General features: G+C 36.7%; 1 protein-coding gene across 3 annotated transcripts in view; it reads left to right on the top strand.

Moving 5' to 3' along the window:
* The window catches only part of SACS (sacsin molecular chaperone), a 63,506-nt gene extending 42,123 nt beyond the window's left edge, over positions 1–21,383 (top strand). For all 3 annotated transcript variants that reach the window (XM_065050025.1, XM_065050030.1, XM_065050014.1), the window contains 3 exons: positions 700–2,182; positions 4,556–4,647; positions 8,612–21,383. In XM_065050025.1, the coding sequence (XP_064906097.1) occupies positions 700–2,182; positions 4,556–4,647; positions 8,612–20,172 (13,136 nt within the window). In that variant the 3' untranslated portion in view covers positions 20,173–21,383. The remainder of the gene's footprint in view (positions 1–699; positions 2,183–4,555; positions 4,648–8,611) is intronic.
* The last annotated feature ends 1,802 nt before the right edge of the window (positions 21,384–23,185 follow it).

The raw sequence follows: 23,185 nt of genomic DNA, 5'->3' as shown, positions 1-23,185 counted from the left end.
ACATTTACATTTTAGACAGTCCATACTTCTTCACAAGCTGCTAGTATTAAGTCTTGAAACCTATTATTCTGTCAAAATGCTTTACTGCTATGCAGAAGAACCATATAGCGTAAACTGCTTGGAGTCTATGTAGTAATTATAATAGTACAGGGTAAGCGTCAAATTTTTGCCAAAATAACATTTTTAACTTGTGAAGTGAGTTTAAGACACAAGATGTATTTTTTCACAATATTTTATATAGTAGAGCATAATTTAAAGCTTCATTAATATGTTCAGTGATTTGATAATTTTTGGAATTTATGCTTTTAAATGTACACGATTACTGTTTGCAAGCCTTCAACATCTGCAAAGTATGAATGTAATAGAATACATCTTTAGTAAATTAAATTGTGTTTTTTTCCCGAAAATATTGTAAATATAAAAAGCATAGAGTTGAAAAAAAATACACTTCTTGTTGCTCACTGTTTGCTAAAATTCAAGTAGGTGAATGACTATTTATATATTTAATTGCAGAATAGGGATGTGCTTGTTTCTTCCTGTCAATAAGCACTGAACTATGTGTTATCAGAATTATACTAGGTTCATCACAATTGTGTAACATTTGTTTTTCTTGCCCTTTTACAGTTTGTTCTGTAAGACTGTATTTGAAAAGTATATTGTCATAGGGTTATTAATGGTTGTTGGTTTTTATGTATACAGATGTCCCAAGTATTTTCAGTGGTGACCAGATTGGAATGCTTGATCCCCATCAAACCCTTTTTGGACCTCATGAATCAGGCCAGTGTTGGAATCTAAAGGAAGACAGCAAGGAAATCAGTGAACTTACAGACCAATTTGCACCATTCATTGGTGTATTTGGCAGCACTAAAGAAACCTTTAAGAATGGAAACTTTCCTGGTACCTTTTTTCGTTTCCCACTTCGTCTGCAGCCTTCCCAACTGAGCAGCAATGTTTACGACAAACAGAAGGTTTTGGAGCTGTTTGAATCCTTCAGAGCAGATGCAGACACAGTGTTGCTCTTCTTGAAGAGTGTTCAGGATGTTTCGTTGCATGTTAGGGAAGCTGATGGAACTGAGAGACTGATTTTCAGAGTAACTGCTAGTGAGAACAAGGCCTTGAAACATGAAAGACCCAATTCTATCAAAATCTTAGGAACTGCAATAAATCAGTATTGTAAGAGAGTTCCAAGCAATAGCATAACCTGTGTGACGTACCATGTAAATATAGTTGTAGAAGATGAGAGTGTTAAGGATGCACAGAAAACATCTTGGTTAGTATGTAATTGTGTAGGTGGTCGAGGCATGTGTACTGAACTGGATTGTTTAGCTGATGACTTGAAATTTGTTCCTACTATTGGAATAGCCATGTCTTTGTCAGCTAATGGGGCAGAAGAAGGAGCCATAGCAGATTTTTCAGGAAGAGCATTTTGTTTTCTGCCTTTGCCTCCAGGTGAAGAAAGCAAAACTGGACTCCCAGTTCATGTTAGTGGTTTCTTTGGTCTCACAGACAATAGGAGGAGTATCAAATGGCGAGAGTTGGATCAATGGAGAGATCCAGCAGCTTTGTGGAATGATCTTCTTGTGGTGAATATAGTGCCAAAGGCATATACCACACTTATTTCGGAAGCGATCAAACGCATGGAGACTGAAAAGAATTCAGATTTTCCATTGTCAGCTGAAAGAATTTATAGGTTATGGCCTGATGAGAGCAAAATCAGGGTACCTTGGAAACCAATTGTAGTACCTCTATTTAAAGAGCTGCTCCAGCATACAGTTATTTACTCAATGAGTAATCAGTGGATAAAGGTGGAACAGGTGCACTTTTCTGAAATGGATGAGAGTTTGGAGTACACGCAGTCTGTTCTCAGCTACCTCCAGAATTCAGGGAAGCAGATTGCCAAGGTACCAGCAAATATTGCTAGTGCAGTGCATCTTACTATTTCTACTGCTAAAGCTGTGAAAAAAGTGACTCCTGCTGTGGTACGGCAAGTACTAAGGAAATCTGGACACAGTGGACCTGCTGAAGAAAAGCTTCATCTTTTAGAATTCATGCTTTCTGATGGAGTCTACAGTGAACTGATTGGATTGGAGCTTTTGCCATTACAGAATGGAAATTTTATTCCTTTTTCCTCATCTGTATCAGAACAGGATGTAGTTTACATAACCTCAGAAGAATATCCCAGGTATACTTAATATTTTAAATACTGCTTTTTTTAGTTTAAATGCTAAACCAGAACTTCAGATTGTTATTTGCTTATTGGCAAACAAGATGATATGCAGCAACCTGTAATATGATGAAATAATGCACAGATAAAACTTGGTTTTCTGTGTGTATGTACATGTTTGTGTGCATATGTCTCATTTGAAAAGTTTGACAGCTACTTGCCATTATAACTTTATAAAGAATCATGGGATCCAGGCTTTAGGGGAATACCTCAAGATGTATTTCAAATTGGATTTCTTCTGAGAATTATAAATAGGAGAAGGTTAGAAACTTGCATACTAGGAAGTACATTAAATTAGATAAAGATAAGTGCTTTTATTAAACTTAAAGCTTGAGATTACTTGGGCTTTTTTATATAACACAGTTTCAGTGAAGGCTTTAATATTAATACTAAACACTTGCTGCTTTTAGGAAGTAAGTAGGTACTACCCTGGAAAGAAGTTGGCTTGTCTTCTGCATCTGCTTTCTCTTTGTTCTTTCCAGTCTCTCTCCAATAATTTATTTTCCTTGCTTATTTCACAGCTGCATCAATATTCCCATAAAGTTCGCATTTCTTTTGCCAAAAAAGCTTGCACGGACACTGGGCAGGGAACAGGAAAGAGCAGGGTAGCTGGAATAAGTGACCTTGGGGTCACTGGGGAGAAAGCATGACAACTGCTTTTTATGTCTGTACGGGGTTATGCATGTATAGAAGATCTCTTAAATCTGGACCCTCCTCCAAGCAGTCTCTGATGAGGTACTTCCTGAAGTCACTCAGACACACTGGATGTCCTACCTGTAGCTGTTCTTAGTGATGAAGTGTTACCTGTATGTATGGTCACAACCACCCCTCCTCTCCTTTCCCTCAAAGTTCCACTAGTTTTCAGATGCTCAGCTTGAGAGAATGTGACACTTGGCATGTGTTTTGCTGCTTTTACTGCCCTATGGACTGGTTATAAGGGAAGTAGGGGCAGGTTGGTGCCAATATAGATATTATTAAGGTAAGAAGTGCTCCGTATAAGGTCCTTATGTAAATTGTGGTTTGAATTTATTTATAGACAGCATATCTTCACAAAAAGCAGTTGGATGCAGGTAACTGGTCTCCCATGTTGCTTGAGAGGAGTTTATTTTTTTTTTTTTTTCAGGTCTGCTACTAATCTTTTTCTATTATATTCTAAACCCACCATCTTTCTTGTTCTAGACAATGATGCAGTTAATTTATCAGGGGATTGACACTACTCAGAGCCTGTGATTCTAGTGTGTTCTTTAAAAATTTCTCTGGTGTCTGTTGTGAGATGATTCATCTTTTGCTATTTTTTTCCACTTTGTTAAGCCAGTACACTAATATCGAAAACATTCCCACAAGGACTAACAGATCACAGCCCTGCTTCAGACTAGTCATAAGACACTTTTTGGGGAATTTAATTATACCACTAATGGACTTAGTTTGGTTAGTCATGTCAAACTGATACAAAAGCATGCTATACAAGGCATAAATCTACTTGATAACTGTGATAATACAGAAATTTGAAATAGTAATGCTTTATTTTCCTCTATTCTTCCCTACAGTAATTATTTTTAATTCTAATTTTATAAATATGCTAAATGTTTTAAACCCTTTCAGCTTAAGAGTTTGACTCTTTGTGTATTCAAATTTGGAGTCTGCTTAAAAAGCTGAAATATGGTCTTACAAATTTCTTTCTGTTAACACTTGAGGAAGAATAGGAAAGATTCCATGTTGATTTATGTATAACTGACGTGCCTGCTCTCAGAATTTAACTGGATAGTTATTTTTGATTTCAGGAAGACCAAAGCCCTAAAAAACTGTTTAAAGTGCTAACAGAAAGGGGAGGGATGGGCAGGATGAGACTGACTCTTGGCTACAATAATCTTAACCACTCTCTGCAGATCTTTTGGGATACATAGATGTGCATGAAGTCCTGTAACTACGTGTTTTATTTTTTGTATGCTTTTAAATAGAATCTTTATGAAACATAGAATAGTAGGCACTATTTTACCTCTTTTTTTGGTTAGAATACAAATAGATGAAAATAATTTTCTAATCCCAGTTTTTCTATCAAAAGAAAACTTGCTTAGAGCTTCTTTGAAAAGTAGTTGGAAAAACTAGTTTCTTACTGCTCTCCGCTTCTAAATGTATGATTTTCTTGTTTATAAGCAAACTGCCCACCGAAAGCCCAATTCTGCATATGTAAGCAATTGCTTTGCATGTGACTGTCTTACCATGATGATTACTGTGCTGGTAATTTCTATGCAGCAACATAAATAAATTAGATGCTTTGCTAAAGCATGTTCTGGGGTTTTTTGTTTTCTTTTTTTTTTACGATGTGCTTAGATCACTCTTTCCTGGCCTGGAGGGAAGGTTACTTTCTGATGACCTGAAGCCTGAGGTCCTAGCTGCTTTGAAAGAAGCTGCCAAAAGCCGAGGTAATATGTCTTTTGTGTTCTCGTACAGTGAAACAGATTGCTAATGGCTGAACAGATGAATTCTAAACTCAAGTTCAAAGTAATGTTTTTTTGAAATGGAGTTCACATAAATAAGTTGGTAATCTAAAAAAATATTTAACATATGATAGACTGTTGTTTGAATTGGAAATGACACAAATGAAAATTATAAATGAGCAAAAGTGCAAAGGCAAGGGAAGAAGGATGAAAATGTACCATAAAATAATAGATATTCACTTAGTAAACATGTATTGAAGGTTCAGTAATTTTGTGCGAATAATATTCCTCCACTTAAGACAGTCTGAATTCTATTTTGCCTTCGTAGTATCGGCACATGCAGCAGTTATGTCATAGTTTTAGTATTATTAATCATCTTTTATCTCAGTATCACAAGTGTTCAAATCAATGCATTTTTACAAAATCAGATGAAACTAGCTCAGGCATCTAGCCTCAAGCATGCTGTAGACCATATAGTTTCATCCAGTGTTCCCTGAGTCTTATTTCATAGCTTATGTTTGTGTCAATGTGGGCCTACTGGAATACTTCCAATCATGACCAAAATGATTGGTGAAGTTTGCTGCATCTGTAGATACGATGCTTATTAAGACAATATTTTTGCCTTTTTTCTACTTGGAGTTTGTGTTCACCCTTCCACTGTTGCATTTCATTATGCATTCGATTGGTCAATTTGAAGTCTTTTCATGTAAACACAATTTGCAAACAAGTCACTCTTCAGCTTATTTTAAAATAGTATATGGTGGGCAATTTTACTCTTCAATGTCTAGAAAATGTACTTTTGAGAAAAAGATCCTTGCCTCTTGTTTTTAAGTTGCTTGATGTATCAGAATTCTTTTTTTAGAACGTTAGAACCAGACATATAATACTCTAAATCATTGTGATGATTTGGTTTTCTTGATACCCTTTATCATGGTCTTCATTCAGTTACAGTCTCTATTTCTTCATTCTACATTGTGGCCCCTTCCTTCCCCTTCAATCTTTTATATGTTCTGTTTATTATTCTTTCTGTTAAGTTGTAAACCCCCTCCTTCTCCGTTGTTTGATCATTATGTCATTATAAAAAATAATAGAAAAATAGGGTAATTCTGAGGCTATTCAGTGATAAATTTTTAAGTTATGGTAAAAATTCTATGAAAAGATTTTAAGAATTGGGAGTGACATATTGCACAGTGTAAACAGTGTAGATATTTAAATAATATTCATTGTATAGAAGATACGCAATCAGTGCTGGAACTTTCATTCAGCATGAAGAACAGCAAGTCTGAAACTGCTATAAAGAAAAGCTTCATTCTAAAAAGTAGAATTGTCAAAGCCTTATTGCCATATTATATGATGGGCATTGTGTTTATTGGTGCAGTAGAATATGCTTAGTTTACTTTTTCATGGTTAATTTCCCCCAGTACAGTTTTTAATTTATTTTGTTTTGCTTTACTACAGACAAGAAACTATTGAAAGTAATGACTACTTTAAATTGTGTATCCAAGCAATGAATATTCTTAATCTAGGATAGAACAATAAAGAACTACTGTTCACTCTAGTAGTAGTTGCTGAGACTTTAAAAGAACAGAAATATACAGGAATCGAGACAGCCATAGTGAGATTAAATGGATGAAAAATTGTTTTTAAGCCAGGAATGCTAGCTTTGAAAAATGTCATTTCCTTGTGATGATACCTTAAACTGACTTCGAAGATGTTTGTCCAGGGAATTTTCTCCACGTGAACATCACAAAGCTGTCCAAACGCATGCTTAAATTCAGAGCAAACCAACCAAAACAGAATACAGGTTTCATAGACTATTTGCTTGAATACATCTTAAACAGAAAAAAAGAGGTGACTGAAATGAAAAAACCCTGTATATTCATAGAGCAATCCCTTGCTGAGTTGTAGGACATTCTTTCATTTCTGGGCTTGGTCTCTGGCTTGCAAAAAAGTCTATCTAGTATTTTAGTTCCTGGGAAGATTTTTGGTCACATTTAAGGTCTTGCTTCTGACTCTATTATTCCTCTGGCAGTTTCTTTGAACATTTTTCTAGGTACTTGTTCTTGTTGCTCATTGATTCGAAGAACATTTTTTTAGTAAATGAATATGACAAGTATAATTCTTCTATATCTTCTAGAAGTGCCTAAGGACTTTTAGATAATCCATTGCAAGATTGTAGTGGCCTACTTTTCATTCTACCTCCTCCTAAATTGTTCTCCATTCTAAGGTTTTGCATAATCATAAAGTAGAACAGCAGTACCATCAGAATTGTATGTTATTATAAATAATAAATATTAGAGGGGTTTGGGGCAGGTTTTGAAACCTTGCCTGTCAAGAACTTTTCTTATATAGCTGTAGAAATTGTATCAGAGAGATTCCTGATACAGTTGCAGAAATAAACAATTTTTTGTATTATTTCTTTGAGAAGATGGGATGCAATTTTTTTCTATTGTGTTGTGTAAAGACAACCAGATCTCATTTTTTCTCTCCTAAAATGCCTACTGTATTTTTCTAGTTAATAACTGTTTCTATATCTAGTGTATTAATGTGTAACTCACAAGACTATTACTAAAAATAGATTTGATTATATTCTAGCCCAACAGCTTCTCTGGGGATTTTCAGGTATGGTTATTAACTGAAGATGTACTGGTTTGGATTGAAGCTTGATATTTGTGTGAATTTGATGATTAGCTATTCTCTCTACCCCAGCTTTCTTGTAAACAAAACTGGCCAAATAGATCTGCCAAAAGAGAGCTACCAAATATAATTAGGAAAAGAGTTCTCAACACAGTTGAGGGGAAAATGCATATTGATGAAAAAAGCCTTGTACCTATGTTACACAGAAATTATCATTATTTTCATAGTTTTAAAATATATTTTTAATAAATTCCCATGCCGTAGGAAGATTTCCAGTATTTTCAGATCACATGTATAGATTTTCAAACAGTATTTCTGAAGTTCTGTAATGGGACTTAGGCTTAGCTTATCAGTAGATTCTGCTCTTGCTGGCCCGCTGCTGCAAATGTTTCTCTCTTCCACAAGGCTGCTGTGTTTCCCTGTGTTTTCTGTTCAGTAGAACTAACAATGTGTAGGTCCATAGGCATAAACTGAAACTTTTTTTTTCTGAAGGATGCCTTACTACCAATTTCTAGCAGAGCAGGGACAGTAGATAACACCTTTAATTGGACTGTTGCTATCTAGATGGAAGAAAGATCTGAAATCCAAATAGATGTCTTGCTTCCATTTGTCTCATTGTTTTTGATGTTGGCAGGTAGTGGTATTTTTATATTCTATGCTATTTTCATACCCCCAGACATCTTGTAGTTTTTAAGTATAAGCTGTCTAAATCATAGAATGATTTTGGTTGGAAGAGACCCTTAAGATCATGGAGTCAAACCATAAGCTAATCATGATAATTAAGACATGAGAGTTAATGTTCGTTCTTTCAATGAAGATTTTTATAATAAGAATAAAAGCATATACTTCTAAACTTAGTTTCAGCATGCCTTGTACAACCAAGTTTTGTTGCTTGTTAGTTTTGCAATTATAGACAAACAAATAATGGACTAGATTCTTGTTTACTGCTAGGCAAATAAGTAGCGCAAAGAATCAAACAAACAAAAAAACGTTTGAAGCTGCTTCTTTGATTGTAAATCAGTAGTTGCTATGTATGCCTGAGAACTCGTGTCAAACTAACAAATGCGATAACATATTGACGATTTTCAAATTGTTTTTATTTTTATACTAATATGGAATGTATTCACATGTCATTAACTCCTAAAAGCAAGGGGAGTTGGTATCTGCATTTCTATTTAACAAACTTTTTTTTCCACAAAAAGAAAAGGCAGGGTACAAGTTAAATTCCTCCCCTTGGCCCACAAGCAAAAGCACTTTGTTATGTAACTCTGCTCTGTGATTTTCATGGCTTGCCCTTTTGCTATAATTTCAGGAAGGCCTTGCACTCAGCTGCAGCTTCTGAATCCAGAAAGATTTGCCCGCCTGATTAAAGAAGTTATGAATAGCACATGGCCCGGCAGAGACATGGTGGTACAGTGGTATCCAGGTTTGGAAGACAAAAATCACCCTTCAGTGTCCTGGCTTAAGATGGTCTGGAAGAACCTATATATACATTTTTCTGATGACTTGAGTGTGTTTGATGATATGCCACTTATCCCCAAGATGCTGCTGGAGGAAAACCAAACATCAGTGGAACTGGTTAGATTTAGGAATCCATCACCTATCATTCTGGAAGACGAATCTGAGACTCAGCTCCCGGAATATTTAGCTGATATTATTCAGAAAGTTGGTGGAGTTGTACTTAAGAAACTGGATATTTCTATCCAACATCCACTTATAAAAAAATATGTACATCCACCATTGCCAAGTGCTGTTTTACAAATAATGGAAAAAATGTCTTTACAGAAGCTATGCAGTCAGGTTGCATCGTTCCCGTCAACACATAAAGATGCTCTTAGGGCATTCTTAGCTAGTTTAACTGATGCAAGTGAAAAAGAGAAAAGAATTATTCAGGAATTACCAATATTTAAAAAAATTGAAAAATCATCTGATGAAAGTGTCCCTGTTTTTACTGGGCTAAAAGGTAGTAAGGTATTACACCACACTGCCAAAATTCCTCCTGGTGTAAGATTTTCTGTGCCAATAATTGACAGCAGTGATGAGGCTACTATTCGCTTAGCTAACCTGCTGAAAATAGAACAGCTAAAGAGCACAGATTGCTTGAAGTTTGTTATAGAAGACATAAGAAGTGATTTTTATTCATATGATGAAACAACACAGATAATGCAGTGGGTTCTTGAAAATCTGACTTTTCTGAAAAATGAGAATACAGATGTGATAGATTGGCTGACATCACTAAAGTTTATTAAGATTTCACAGGAAAAGATAATGTCAGCAAATGAACTCTTTGATCCTGAGGTAGAACTTCTGCAGGATTTGTTTTATGCTGAGGAGGAAGTTTGCTTCCCCCCTGTTATTTTTACATCTTCAGATATTCTTCATTCTCTGAGACAAACAGGCTTAAAAAATGAGGCTAATCTTGAGGAAAGTGATATTATAAGAGTGGCAAATAAAATTGAAAGTTTGCATGCTAACTCCAACACCAATCATGATTTACTGTTAAGAAAAGCCAGAACTCTCTTGATGATTTTGAACAAAAACCATACTCTGCTTCACTCATCTGAAACAAAAACTGTGCTGAAAAAAATCAAATGGATTCCTGCATGTAAGGAAAGACCTCCAAATTATCCAGGATCCCTAGTTTGGAAAGGAGATACTTGTAATCTGTGTTCACCACCAGAAATGTGTGAAATATCTCATGCAATTTTAGTTGGTTCATCAGTTCCTCTTGTGGAAAATGTGCTGTTGGATACAGCTAAAGCCCTTGGCATCCCCACCAAGCCCAGCATAAAAGCAGTCTTAAAACATTTCAAGGTGGTGGTCGATTGGCATGGTTCTAAAACCTTCAGTGATGAGGACTATTACCAATTTCAGCATATCTTGCTTGAGATTTATGGATTTATGCATGATCATCTAGAAGAAGGCAAAGAAGCTTTCAAAGCCCTGAAATTTCCGTGGGTTTGGACAGGCAAAACGTTCTGTTCCCTCTCACAAGCAGTAATAAAGTCAGTACCTGACCTTGATCTGCAGCCTTATCTACATTATGTACCAAAAACTATGGCAAAGTTTCACCAGTTGTTTAAATGTTGTGGTTCAATTGAGCAGTTAACACCAGACCACGTTTCTATGGTCATTCAGAAAATATATCTAAAAAGTGAGCAGTCTCTCTCAGAACAAGAGAGTAAACAAAACCTTCACATTATGTTGAGCATCATCAGGTGGCTGTACAGCAATCAGATTCCTGCGAGTCTGCATACGCCGATGCCGCTCTACAGTGGGAAACTTCCTTATAAACTTGCAATGAGGCCAATTCATGAGTGCTGTTATTGTGATATCAAAGTTGATGACTTAAACGATTTGATTGAAGATTCTGTTGAACCAATAATTTTGGTGCATGAAGACATACCGATGAAAACCGCTGAGTGGTTAAATGTCCCATGCCTTAGCACAAGATTGATTAATCCAGAAAATATGGGATTTGAGCAATCTGGGCAAAGGGAGCCTCTGACTGTAAGAATTAAAAACATATTGGAAGAATACCCTTCCATTTCAGATATCTTTAAAGAGCTGCTTCAAAATGCTGATGACGCTAATGCAACGGAATGCAATTTCTTGATTGACATGAGAAGAAATATGGACATAAGAGAGAATCTTCTGGATCCAGGAATGGCAGCATGTCATGGTCCAGCTTTGTGGTCATTCAATAATTCTGAATTTTCTGACTCTGATTTCCTAAATATAACTCGATTAGGAGAGTCTTTAAAAAGGAGTGAAGTTGACAAAGTAGGAAAATTTGGACTGGGATTCAATTCTGTCTATCATATCACTGATGTTCCCATTATTTTGAGCCGGGAGTTCATGATTATGTTTGATCCAAATGTTAACCATATCAGTAAACATATTAGAGATAAATCTAATCCTGGGATCAAAATCAACTGGAGTAAACAACAGAAGAGGCTCCGAAAATTTCCCAATCAATTTAAGCCTTTTATAGGGGTTTTTGGTTGCCAGCTGCCACTGACTGTAGAATCTCCGTACAGCTACAAAGGAACGCTTTTCAGGCTGTCCTTTAGAACTCAGCAGGAAGCTAAAGTAAGTGAAGTCAGCAGCACGTGTTACAATACAGCAGACATATACTCTCTTGTGGATGAATTTAGCCTTTGTGGTCACAGACTGATAATATTTGCTCAGAGTGTAAATTCAATGGTTTTGAAATACTTGAAAATTGAGGCAGATGATCCTGGGATGGCACAAGATGTTGTCACTATAAAAAAAAATCTGTGTTCCTCCAAAGCCTTGACTGCTCCAAATGTATGTGTTTTAAAGGAAGCAGCTAAACTCATGAAGGTCTGCAGCAGCAGTAATAAAAAGCCTCCAACTGAAACACCAAAGTCCTCGTGTATCTTACAGATAGTAGTAGAAGAATTTCACCATGTATTTAGGCGGATCGCGGATTTACAGTCTCCACTTTTCAGAGGTACAGAAGATGATCCCGCTTCTCTATTTGAAATGGCTAAATCAGGACAGATAAAAAGATCAGCTGATGAATTACCGCAGAAGACAGTAGATTCAACAACATGGCTTATATGTTCTTGCATGGACACTGGAGATGCTTTAAAATTTTCATTGCATGAAAGTGGACGAAGACTAGGTCTTGTTCCCTGTGGTGGAGTAGCAGTGTTGCTGTCTGAAACCCAGGATCAAAAGTGGATTGTGAAACCTAATTGCAACAACATAGGTGAAATATTCTGCTATTTACCTCTACGAATAAAAACAGGCTTACCTCTTCATATAAATGGCTGCTTTGCAGTTACTTCAAATCGGAAAGAGATCTGGAAAACAGATACTAAAGGAAGATGGAATACAGTATTCATGAGGCATGTTATTGTAAAAGCTTACATAGAAGCACTTTGTGTTCTACGTGACATGGCGATCAATGGTGAGCTAGTTGACTACAGTTACTGTGCAGTGTGGCCAGATCCTGATTCAGTTCATGATGATTTTTCTATTATTTGTCAAGGGTTTTATGAAGACATAGCTCATATGAAAAGCAAAGAAGGGATCAAAGTGTTTTCTGATGGTTCCTCTTGGGTTTCCATGAAGAATGTAAGGTTTTTAGATGACTCCATTCTGAAACGACCAGATGTTGGACCATCAGCCTTTAAGATCTTTCTGAAGTACCTTAAAAAAACTGGTTCCAAAAATCTGTGTGCTGTAGATCTCCCATCCTGGGTAAAGACAGGATTTGAAGAAGCAGGATGCAAATACATATTATTGGAGAATACTTTCTCTGAGAAACAGTTCTTTTCTGAAGTATTTTTCCCCAATGTTCAGGAGATTGACGCAGAACTGCGTGATCCTTTGATGCGTTATGTTCTCAATGAAAAAGTTGAGGAGTTCTCAGGAATTCTTCGTGTTACTCCATGCATTCCCTGTTCATTGGATGGACATCCGTTAGTTACACCGTCAAGACTGATCCATCCTGAAGGAAGAGTTGCAAAGTTATACGATGCTGAAGATGGAAGATTTCCTTATGGCACCACTCAGGATTATCTTAATCCAGTTATTTTGGTTAAACTTGTTCAGTTGGGAATGGCTAAAGATGATATTTTATGGGAAGATCTGATAGAACGTGCTGAGTCAGTAGCCGAGATTAACAAGATTGATCATACTGCAGCTTGTCTCAGAAGCAGTATTATATTGAGTCTTATTGATGAAAAACTAAAATCTAGGGACCCTAGAGCTAAAGAATTCGCCTCAAAATGTCAAACCATCCCTTTCCTTCCTTTCCTTAGCAAACCAGCAGGCTTCTCACTGCATTGGAAAGGCAGTGATTTTCAGCCCGAAGCCATGTTTTCAGCAACTGAGCTTTTCACTGCTGATCATCAAGATATAGTTTGCCTTATAGAACCAATCCTTAATGAAAACTCCCACTCCTTTAAAGGTTGTGGTGCTTTGTCATTAGCTGTCAAAGAATTTTTGGGTTTACTGAAGAAACCAGCTGTTGATTTGGTCATAAATCAGTTAGAAGAAGTTGCAAAGTCGTTTGATGGAATCACGTTATATCAGGAAAATATCACTAATGCTTGTTACAAATATCTACACGAAGCAATGTTACAGAATGAGTCAACAAAAGCTATGATAATTGAACAACTGACAAACTGTAGTTTTATTCTGGTTGAGAATGTGTATGTTGATCCAACAAAAGTGTCTTTTCATTTGAATTTTGAAGCAGCACCCTATCTCTATCAGTTGCCTAATAAATATAAAAATAGTTTCCGTGAGCTATTTGAAAGCGTGGGTGTAAGACAGGCTTTTACAGTTGAAGATTTTGCTGTAGTTTTGGAACTAATAAATCAAGAAAGAGGGACCAAACAACTAACAGAAGACAACTTTCAGCTTTGCAGGAGAATAATTAGTGAAGGAATATGGGGCCTCATTAGAGAGAAGAAGCAGGAATTTTGTGAGAAAAAGTATGGTGGGATTCTGTTACCTGATACTCGTCTTGCACTTCTGCCTGCAAAATCTTTGTGTTACAATGACTGTCCATGGATTAAAGTTAAAGACACAACTGTTAAATATTGTCATGGTGATATTCCAAGAGAAGTTGCAGTAAAGCTTGGAGCAATACCAAAACGCCATAAAGCTTTAGAAAGATATGCATCCAATATCTGCTTTACTACTCTTGGAACAGAATTTGGCCAGAAAGAAAAACTGACAAGTAGAATTAAAAGCATTCTTAATGCCTACCCTTCAGAAAAAGAAATGCTGAAAGAGCTCCTTCAGAATGCAGATGATGCAAAAGCTACGGAGATCTGTTTTGTGTTTGATCCTAGGCAGCATCCAGCTGATAGAATATTTGATGAGAAATGGGCACCACTTCAAGGACCAGCACTCTGTGTTTACAACAATCAGCCTTTCACAGAAGATGATATTAGAGGAATTCAGAACCTTGGAAAAGGTACGAAAGTAGGAAATCCCTGTAAAACTGGACAATATGGTATAGGTTTCAATTCTGTTTATCACATTACTGATTGCCCTTCTTTCATATCTGGCAATGATATACTTTGTATTTTTGATCCTCATGCTAGATATGCACCAGGTTCGACATCAACAAGTCCTGGCCGCATGTTTAGAGACTTAGATGCAGATTTCAGAACGCAGTTCTCAGATGTACTAGACCTCTACTTAGGAGATCACTTTAAACTGGATAATTGCACAATGTTTAGGTTTCCTCTTCGAAATGGAGAAATGGCAAAAGTGTCAGAAATTTCGTCGGTTCCCTGCTCAGATAGAATGGTCCAAAATCTTTTAGATAAGCTGCGTACAGATGGAGCAGAACTCTTGATGTTTTTGAACCATATGGAAAAAATTTCTATTTGTGAGATAGAAAAGACAACAGGAGCCCTGAATGTGTTGTATTCTGTGCAAGGCAAAATCACCGATGGAGACCGACTGAAACGAAAGCAATTCCACGCGTCCGTAATTGACAGTGTAACTAAAAAAAAGCAGCTAAGTGAAATACCTGTGCAACAGATTACTTACACAATGGATACTGAGGACTCTGAAGGAAATCTTACAACTTGGTTAATTTGTAACAGGTCGGGCTTTTCTGCCATGGAAAAGGTTTCCAAAAGTGTGGTTTCAGCTCACAAGAATGAGGACATTACTCTTTTTCCACGTGGAGGGGTAGCAGCTTGCATTACCCATAATTACAAAAAACCCCACAGAGCATTCTGTTTCCTACCGTTATCGTTAGAAACTGGATTACCTTTTCATGTCAATGGACACTTTGCTCTAGATTCTGCAAGAAGAAATCTATGGCGTGATGATAATGGTGTTGGAGTAAGAAGTGACTGGAATAGTAGCCTAATGACAGCGCTGATAGCACCGGCCTACGTTGAACTGCTGCTTCAGCTGAAGAAACGGTATTTTCCAGGCACTGATCCTACAGTATCAGTGCTGCAAAACACACCTATTCATGTTGTGAAAGACACTTTAAAAAAATTTCTATCATTTTTTCCCGTTAATAGACTTGATATTCAGCCAGATTGGTATTGTTTAGTGAAAGCAGTTTACAGTTGCATTTATGAAGATTTGAAGCGTCTTTTACCTGTTATGCGAGCTCCCAATATTGATGGTTCTGATTTGCATTCTGCCGTTATCATCACATGGGTTAACATGTCTACTGTGAACAAAGGCAGACCATTCTTTGACAATTTATTACAAGATGAGTTGCAACATCTCAAAAATACAGAATACAACATTACAACACGGAAGACAGTGGCTGAAAATGTTTACAGACTCAAGCATTTACTCTTAGAAATTGGATTTAATTTGGTATATAACTGTGATGAAACTGCAAATCTTTACCACTGTTTGGTAGATGCAGATATTCCTGTCACCTACGTGACACCTGCTGATGTACGATTATTTTTGATGACATTTTCTTTTCCAGACTCTAATTGCCACATTGGAAAGTTACCCTGTCGTCTTCAGCAGACAAATTTGAAACTCTTCCATAGTCTCAAACTTCTGGTTGACTACTGTTTTAAAGATGCAGAAGAAAATGAAATCCAGATTGAGGGCTTGCCACTCCTTCTTACCCTTGACAATGTTTTGCAAATTTTTGATTCAAAACGACCCAAGTTCTTAACAACATACCATGAACTGATTCCATCTCGCAAGGATCTCTTTATGAACACATTGTATTTGAGATACAACAATATTTTACTTAGCAGCGAAGTAGCAAAAGTCTTTGATATCAGAAGTTTTTCTGAATTGTTATCATCTGTGCTGCCTAGAGAATATAAAACTAGAAATTGTATGAAATGGAAGGAAAACTTCGCAAGTGAATCTTGGCTTAAAAATGCCTGGCATTTTATTAGTGAGTCTATAAATGTTAAGGAAGAACAAGAAGATGCGCAAGCAAAATTCGATGATGTTGTTGAAACTTTGAAGGACTGGACTTTACTCCCAGGTGTAAGGTTTACTGTCTCAGCTAATCACCTTGTTGTGCCGGAGTGCGATGTTTTGCTGCCCCTCAGCATTATGCATATAGCTGTTTTTCCAAATGCTCAGAGTGATAAAGTCTTCCATGCTTTAATGAAAACAGGCTGTATCCAGCTGGCATTGAACAAAATTTGCTCCAAAGACAGTGCTTTAGTGCCTTTGTTGTCAGGATGTACAGCAAATATAGATAATCCTTCAAGCATTCTGAAAGCCATACAACACATGGTACAGACGTCAGCTTTTAGGACTGAAAAGTTAGCAGAAAGTGACTTTGAGGCTCTCTTAATGTACTTCAATTGCAATTTATGTCATTTGACATCTCAGGAGGACATTAAAATTTTAAAGTCTCTTCCATGCTATAAATCGATTAGTGGCCGATACATCAGCATTTCAAAATATGGGACGTGTTATGTCCTCACAAAAAGCATCCCATCAGTAGAAGTAGACAGATGGACACAGTCGACTTCATCAGCTTTTCTTGAAGAGAAGGTTCATTTGACAGATTTGTATACTCTGCTTGGCTGTGTCTCTGTGGATGATCTTGAAGTGTACTTGAAACATCTTTTGCCAAAAATTGAAAGTCTGTCTTACGATGCAAAATTAGAACACTTGATCTACTTAAAGAATCGGCTAACTAGCATTGAGGAAGCTTCAGAAACGAAAGAACAGCTGTTTGAAAAGCTTGAAAGCATTTTGATCATTCATGATGCAAGCAATAGATTAAAACCTGCAAAATATTTTTACGACAGGACTGTAAAAGTCTTTGAAGTTATGCTTCCTGAAAAATTCTTTATACCTCAAGACTTTTTTAAGAAACTGGAGCAACTTACAAAACCAAAAAATCCAGCTGCATTCCTTCCATCATGGGTAACTTTTCTACGACATATCGGATTGAAATTCGTCATTTCACAGCAACAGTTATTGCAGTTTGCTAAGGAGATCAGCATGCGAGCAAATACAGAAAACTGGTCTAAAGAAACACTACAGAATACTGTTGATGTCCTCCTTCATCACATCTTTCAAGAAAGAACTGACCTTTTCTCAGGAAATTTTCTGAAAGAATTGTCATTAATTCCTTTCTTGTGCCCTGAACGAGCTCCAGCAGAATTTGTCAGATTCCATCCTCAGTATCAAGAAGTTAATGGGACACTTCCTCTTATACGATTCAATGGGGCACAGGTGAATCCCAAATTCAAACAGACTGACGTGTTGCAGTTGCTGTGGACTTCGTGTCCCATTCTTCCTGAAAAAGCAACACCTTTAAGCATCAAAGAGCAAGAGGGAAGTAGTCTTGGTGCGCAGGAACAACTTGAGCAAGTTTTAACTATGCTGAATGTTAATTTGGACCCTCCCCTGGACAAAGTTATCAATAACTGCAGGAACATATGCAATATAACAACTTTGGATGAGGACATGGTGAAAACTAGGGCCAAGGTCCTAAGAAGCATTTATGAATTTCTTAGTACTGAGAAAAGAGAATTCCGCTTTCAGCTTCGAGGAGTTTCTTTTGTAATGGTGGAAGAAGGTTGGAAGCTCCTTAAGCCTGAAGAAGTGGTAATAAACCTTGAGTATGAATCTGACTTTAAACCTTATCTTTACAAGCTTCCTTTAGAACTTGGCACTTTCCACCAGTTATTTAAGCATTTGGGTACTGAAGATATTATTTCAACAAAGCAGTATGTTGAAGTTCTAGGTCGCATATTCAAGAACTCTGAAGGAAAGCAATTGGATCCTAATGAAATGCGCACAGTTAAAAGAGTAGTTTCTGGCCTGTTCAAAAGTCTTCAGAATGATTCTGTTAAGGTTAGGAATGACCTTGAGAATATGAGGGATTTTGCCCTTTACCTTCCCAGTCAAGACGGTAGGTTGGTAAAGTCTAGTATCTTAGTTTTTGATGATGCACCCCACTACAAAAGCAGAATCCAGGGTAACATTGGCGTGCAAATGCTTGTCGATCTTAGCCAGTGTTACTTAGGCAAAGACCATGGTTTTCACACTAAATTGATAATGTTATTCCCTCAGAAGTTGAGGCCTCGCTTACTTAGCAGTATTCTTGAAGAACAGTTGGATGAAGAGTCCCCCAAAATTTGTCAGTTTGGAGCCTTATGTTCTTTGCAGGGAAGGTTACAGTTACTGTTGTCTTCAGAACAGTTCATCACAGGACTCATTAGGATCATGAAGCATGAAAACGACAATGCTTTCTTAGCTAATGAAGAAAAAGCAATAAGACTTTGCAAAGCTTTGCGAGAAGGCTTGAAAGTTTCCTGTTTTGAGAAGTTGCAAACAACATTAAGAGTTAAAGGTTTTGCTCCTATTCCCCACAGCAAAAGTGAAACGTTTGCTTTCCTGAAGAGATACGGAAATGCAGTAATATTGCTTTACATACAGCATTCTGACAGCAAAGACATAAATTTCCTGTTAGCATTAGCAATGACCTTAAAATCTGCAACTGACAACTTGATTTCTGATACCTCGTATTTAATTGCCATGCTGGGTTGTAATGATATTTACCGGATCAGTGAGAAGCTTGACAGTTTAGGAGTGAAGTATGACTCTTCTGAGCCATCAAAACTTGAACTACCAACACCTGGCACCCCTATACCAGCTGAAATTCACTATACGCTTCTTATGGATCCAATGAATGTATTTTATCCTGGTGAATATGTTGGTTACCTTGTCGATGCTGAAGGTGGTGATATATATGGATCATATCAACCAACCTATACCTATGCAATCATTGTACAAGAAGTAGAAAGAGAAGATGATGAAAGTCACAGTTTTCTAGGGAAGATTTACCAGATTGATATTGGGTATAGTGAATATAAAATAGTGAGCTCTCTTGACTTGTACAAATTTTCAAGACCGGAGGAAAGCTCTCAAAGCAGGGATAGCACACCTTCCACCCCAACCAGTCCTACAGAATTTCCAGCACATGGACCGAGGATGATTCCACCTCTCTTCACTGGTAGAGAGAGCCACAAACCAGTGCCCTCAAAACATCACTCTCCAAAAAAGATAAAGTCAAACTCATTGCCAGAAATATTAAGAGAAGTGACATCTGTGATTGAACAGGCTTGGAAGCTTCCAGAATCTGAAAGAAAAAAGATTATTAGGAGGCTGTATCTTAAATGGCATCCAGATAAAAATGCAGAGAATCTTGATATAGCTAATGAAGTTTTCAAACATCTACAGAATGAGATTAACAGGCTAGAAAAACAGGCCTTTATGGATCAAAATATGGACAGAGCCTCAAGAAGGCCATTTTCATCTTCAGCTTCTCGATTCCAGTCAGATAAATTTTCATTTCAGAGATTTTATACTTCATGGAATCAAGAAGCAACAAGCCACAAATCTGAAAGGCAACAGTATAAAGAAAAGTGTCCATCTTCCACAGGGCCATCTTACTCACAACGCTTTTTTGTCCCACCTACCTTCCGGTCTGTTGGCAATCCCGTAGAGGCACGTCGGTGGCTTAGGCAGGCCCGAGCTAACTTCTCAGCTGCAAGAAATGACCTTCATAAAAACGCCAATGAGTGGGTCTGCTTTAAGTGCTACCTTTCTACTAAACTAGCCTTGATTGCAGCTGACTACGCTGTGAAGGGCAAATCAGACAAAGACGTAAAACCAGCAGCCCTTGCTCAAAAAATAGAGGAGTACAGTCAACAACTTGAGGGGCTTACAAATGATGTACAGACCTTGGAAGCTTATGGAGTAGACAGCTTAAAAACTAGGTATCCTGACTTACTTCCTTTCCCGCAGATTCCCAATGACAGGTTTACTTCAGAAGTTGCGATGAGAGTCATGGAATGTACTGCTTGCATCATAATAAAACTTGAAAACTTTATACAACAAAAATTGTAAGAGATTTGAAGGGGTCAGGGAACTGTTTTGTCAAGAGCTTGGGGATTTAATGTGATGGGATACAAATGCGATTGTGCAGGTTACTGAACATCCAAGAGGTTACACATTGCCAAGCAGTTTAGAAGCATAGTGCACAAAGGCGGATAGTACTGAAGTACTTAGAAGTGAAATTTATTTAAACAGGATTTTTTAAAAAACTGAGCCTACTGTATAAGCAAACTATAAACCATGAATATTTTTAAAAATTTGCAAGGAAACTGAGCTGCAAAAATTAGCTGTATGTACAATATTGTGATTAATTGGCATATTATTGAACTGCACTTTATATAACCAAAGCTTAGCTTTCTGTTAGATGAAGTCTGTAATTATAACTCCTTATTAGATTTTATTTCATTTAATATAATATTTCCAAAACCATTATGTCCATTTTCAATGTACTAATCTTAAGACTGGAGATAGAATGAAATGGGAGGTGGGATGGAAATTAAGATAACTTTGGAGGTTGTTGCTCCAAAGCATTTCTGTGTTCTTTTGTGTTCTGTGGACATTCTGTCACTCAGTAATACTCTTATCAGCTGGATCTGATTATAAATTTGCTGCAGCATCACATTGTGAACATTTAAAGGATAGTTTAGTACCTATGAACCGGTACTGTTATTTTCATGCTGAATAATGATACTTGATTTAACACGCAACTTCATGTCATGCATTGATTGCATTTACTGTATTATAAAGTAATTAAATATTTAATTTACTCTTTTTTTTTTCTAGAGCCTGTCATCTTTTGTTTAATGAATAATGCATGTGAATGATATAAAAATGGTGAACATTATTATATGGTGGTTTATGTTTTTTTTTTTAAACACCAAAACTCAGTTTTCAGATGTCTAAATGCTTGACTTCTTTTTTTTTTCCTGTGTCTGTGCCTTTGTGTGTGTACATATATACATATATTTTTCCACAAACAAACATTGATAAGAGTACAGTTCAGTAACCCATTTTTGGTGTACACTGAGCACTGGTTTTTGTTACATGTTTAAAGGTGCTGCAATGTAATGCTCTTTTTATTTTGTTGTTCACTACAGCCCCAGAGAAGTCTGATTTTTAGTTCACACTCTTATAGTTTGTAATACTTTTGGTAATGTCATGCAATATGTTCAACATCAGCTATTTGTAAAAAAATTAAAAAATAAAAAAATATGGAAGGATAATGCTACATGGAAGGATTTTTCTTTGCTGGATCAGACACATTTAACATAAACATTTAAAGACTTTCCAGTGACATACTATCACAATGTTTACTTGACAACACAGTGAAACTGTAATTTAACTTAAAATAAACAACAGTGAGCTTGCAGGGCTGATAAAACTGCAGTAGTGTTGTAATCCCCAAGTAAAAAATGATGCTGAAGGCTTCTTCAGTTTTGTGCAAATTGGAAAGGGCTTGTTCTCTTCTGAAAAATCTTGCAAATTGTAGTGGGAAGAAATGTGATGTTTGGAAAACAATACTGCTTCTCATTGTGAAGCCCGATTATTATTTCTGCTGTGAAATATTAAGTGCCACACTTTTAATAAAGAAAAATGCAAACATGTTTCAGTTTAATGTGTTTTGGTTATCTAAAGGAGACCATATTTACCTGCTATTTCAAGCCTTCTTTTATAAATACACAATTTCTTTTCAATTCATTCTAAAGAACTGTACAAATATTAAAATACTATTAAAAAGGAAAAATTAATTTTTCTTGCAATAACAAATGTTTGCAGTTTTCTCCAAGAAATGGTATATTCTGCTGATTTTTTGCAATAATTAGCATGTAAGTAAAACAGAAATCCAAGTGTGCCATGAAATAAATCAGTTTAGTTCATTTCTTGTGTTTTTGAAAGAGAATCCTTTGTGGCTCTTGGTGCATGAAGTCAGGTGAATAGTATTCAGGGTAAGCAAAATACTAACAAAAAGAAACCATTCTTGTGTTTTTCAGTTTAAATGGAGCTAAAACATAAGGCAGCACAGTAGCATGAAAAGAAATAACAGAGGAGCAACATGAACACTTTCCTGGTTGTAGGTGAGATCTTGAGGAAGGAAATCTTTTAAGCACATATCTGTATTTTCTAAGCAATTTATGTTGCCTTCCCAATATTATTAAGAACCATTAAAATGACTGTGCAGAACTACTGAACTAGTTTGTTTTATTTTGTTTATTTTGCATATATTGTTGAGTGCTGACACTGTGAGAAAGAAAACGGTCCCAGAAACTAATGGTCTGAAGTAACTTTAAATATTGACTTAAAGTGAGCAAGAAAACCTGAATGACAGAGAAAAAAATCATGTATTCTATTATTGCGGGGTTGATACTGTCGATCAGTTACAATAAAATTTACACATGGAGCAGAGACAGTCAACTGGAAGTCTCTTCTCTTCTTATTTGCTTACATCGCTGTAGCAGCCCAAATAAAGAGACCTTATGAGACCAGGAAGCCATATTGTGATAGAAATTGATTTTTTAAGTGCCCTTTAATCCCTGTTTGAAAAGAAATAAATAAAGTGCTTAATTCATGCTTCCTTTTGGCTCAGCTGGGAGCCTTGGGCAGCATAGAATAACATATTTGTTCCTAAGTTGGGCATAGCTCAGAGCAATGTGTGATGACTTCTAAGGGTCTGTAGAAGTAAGTGTTAACGTGTAGGTTTCATGAAAGTGCGTGTTACAAATAATTCTGCACATTACACAAGCTCACATGAGAAAATAGGTCTTTTCAGCCAGTTATCTGTCACAGTTACCTTCAATGGGTGCCAGTAATGTGTCCAGGAAAAGCAGCTTCAGCAATCCTGGCTCCCAGGACCAGAGCTGTGCGACTTAGCGACGATCAGTGGAACAAGAAGCTGATTTAACTGTAGGTTTAATAGCTTAAATCTAAGGAACTGCGGTTCTAACAAACCTTGGCAGGTTTGTTACTATTTATGTTCTTGTGGAAGCTTCATATTTTTCCTCCAAACCAATGGCACTAGCATCTGTTC

The sequence above is a fragment of the Columba livia genome, chromosome 1 (assembly GCF_036013475.1).
Source record: "Columba livia isolate bColLiv1 breed racing homer chromosome 1, bColLiv1.pat.W.v2, whole genome shotgun sequence".
NCBI classification, from domain to species: domain Eukaryota; kingdom Metazoa; phylum Chordata; class Aves; order Columbiformes; family Columbidae; genus Columba; species Columba livia.
Note: the sequence above shows the minus strand (reverse complement) of the source record. Positions and strands in the feature narration are given on the sequence as shown.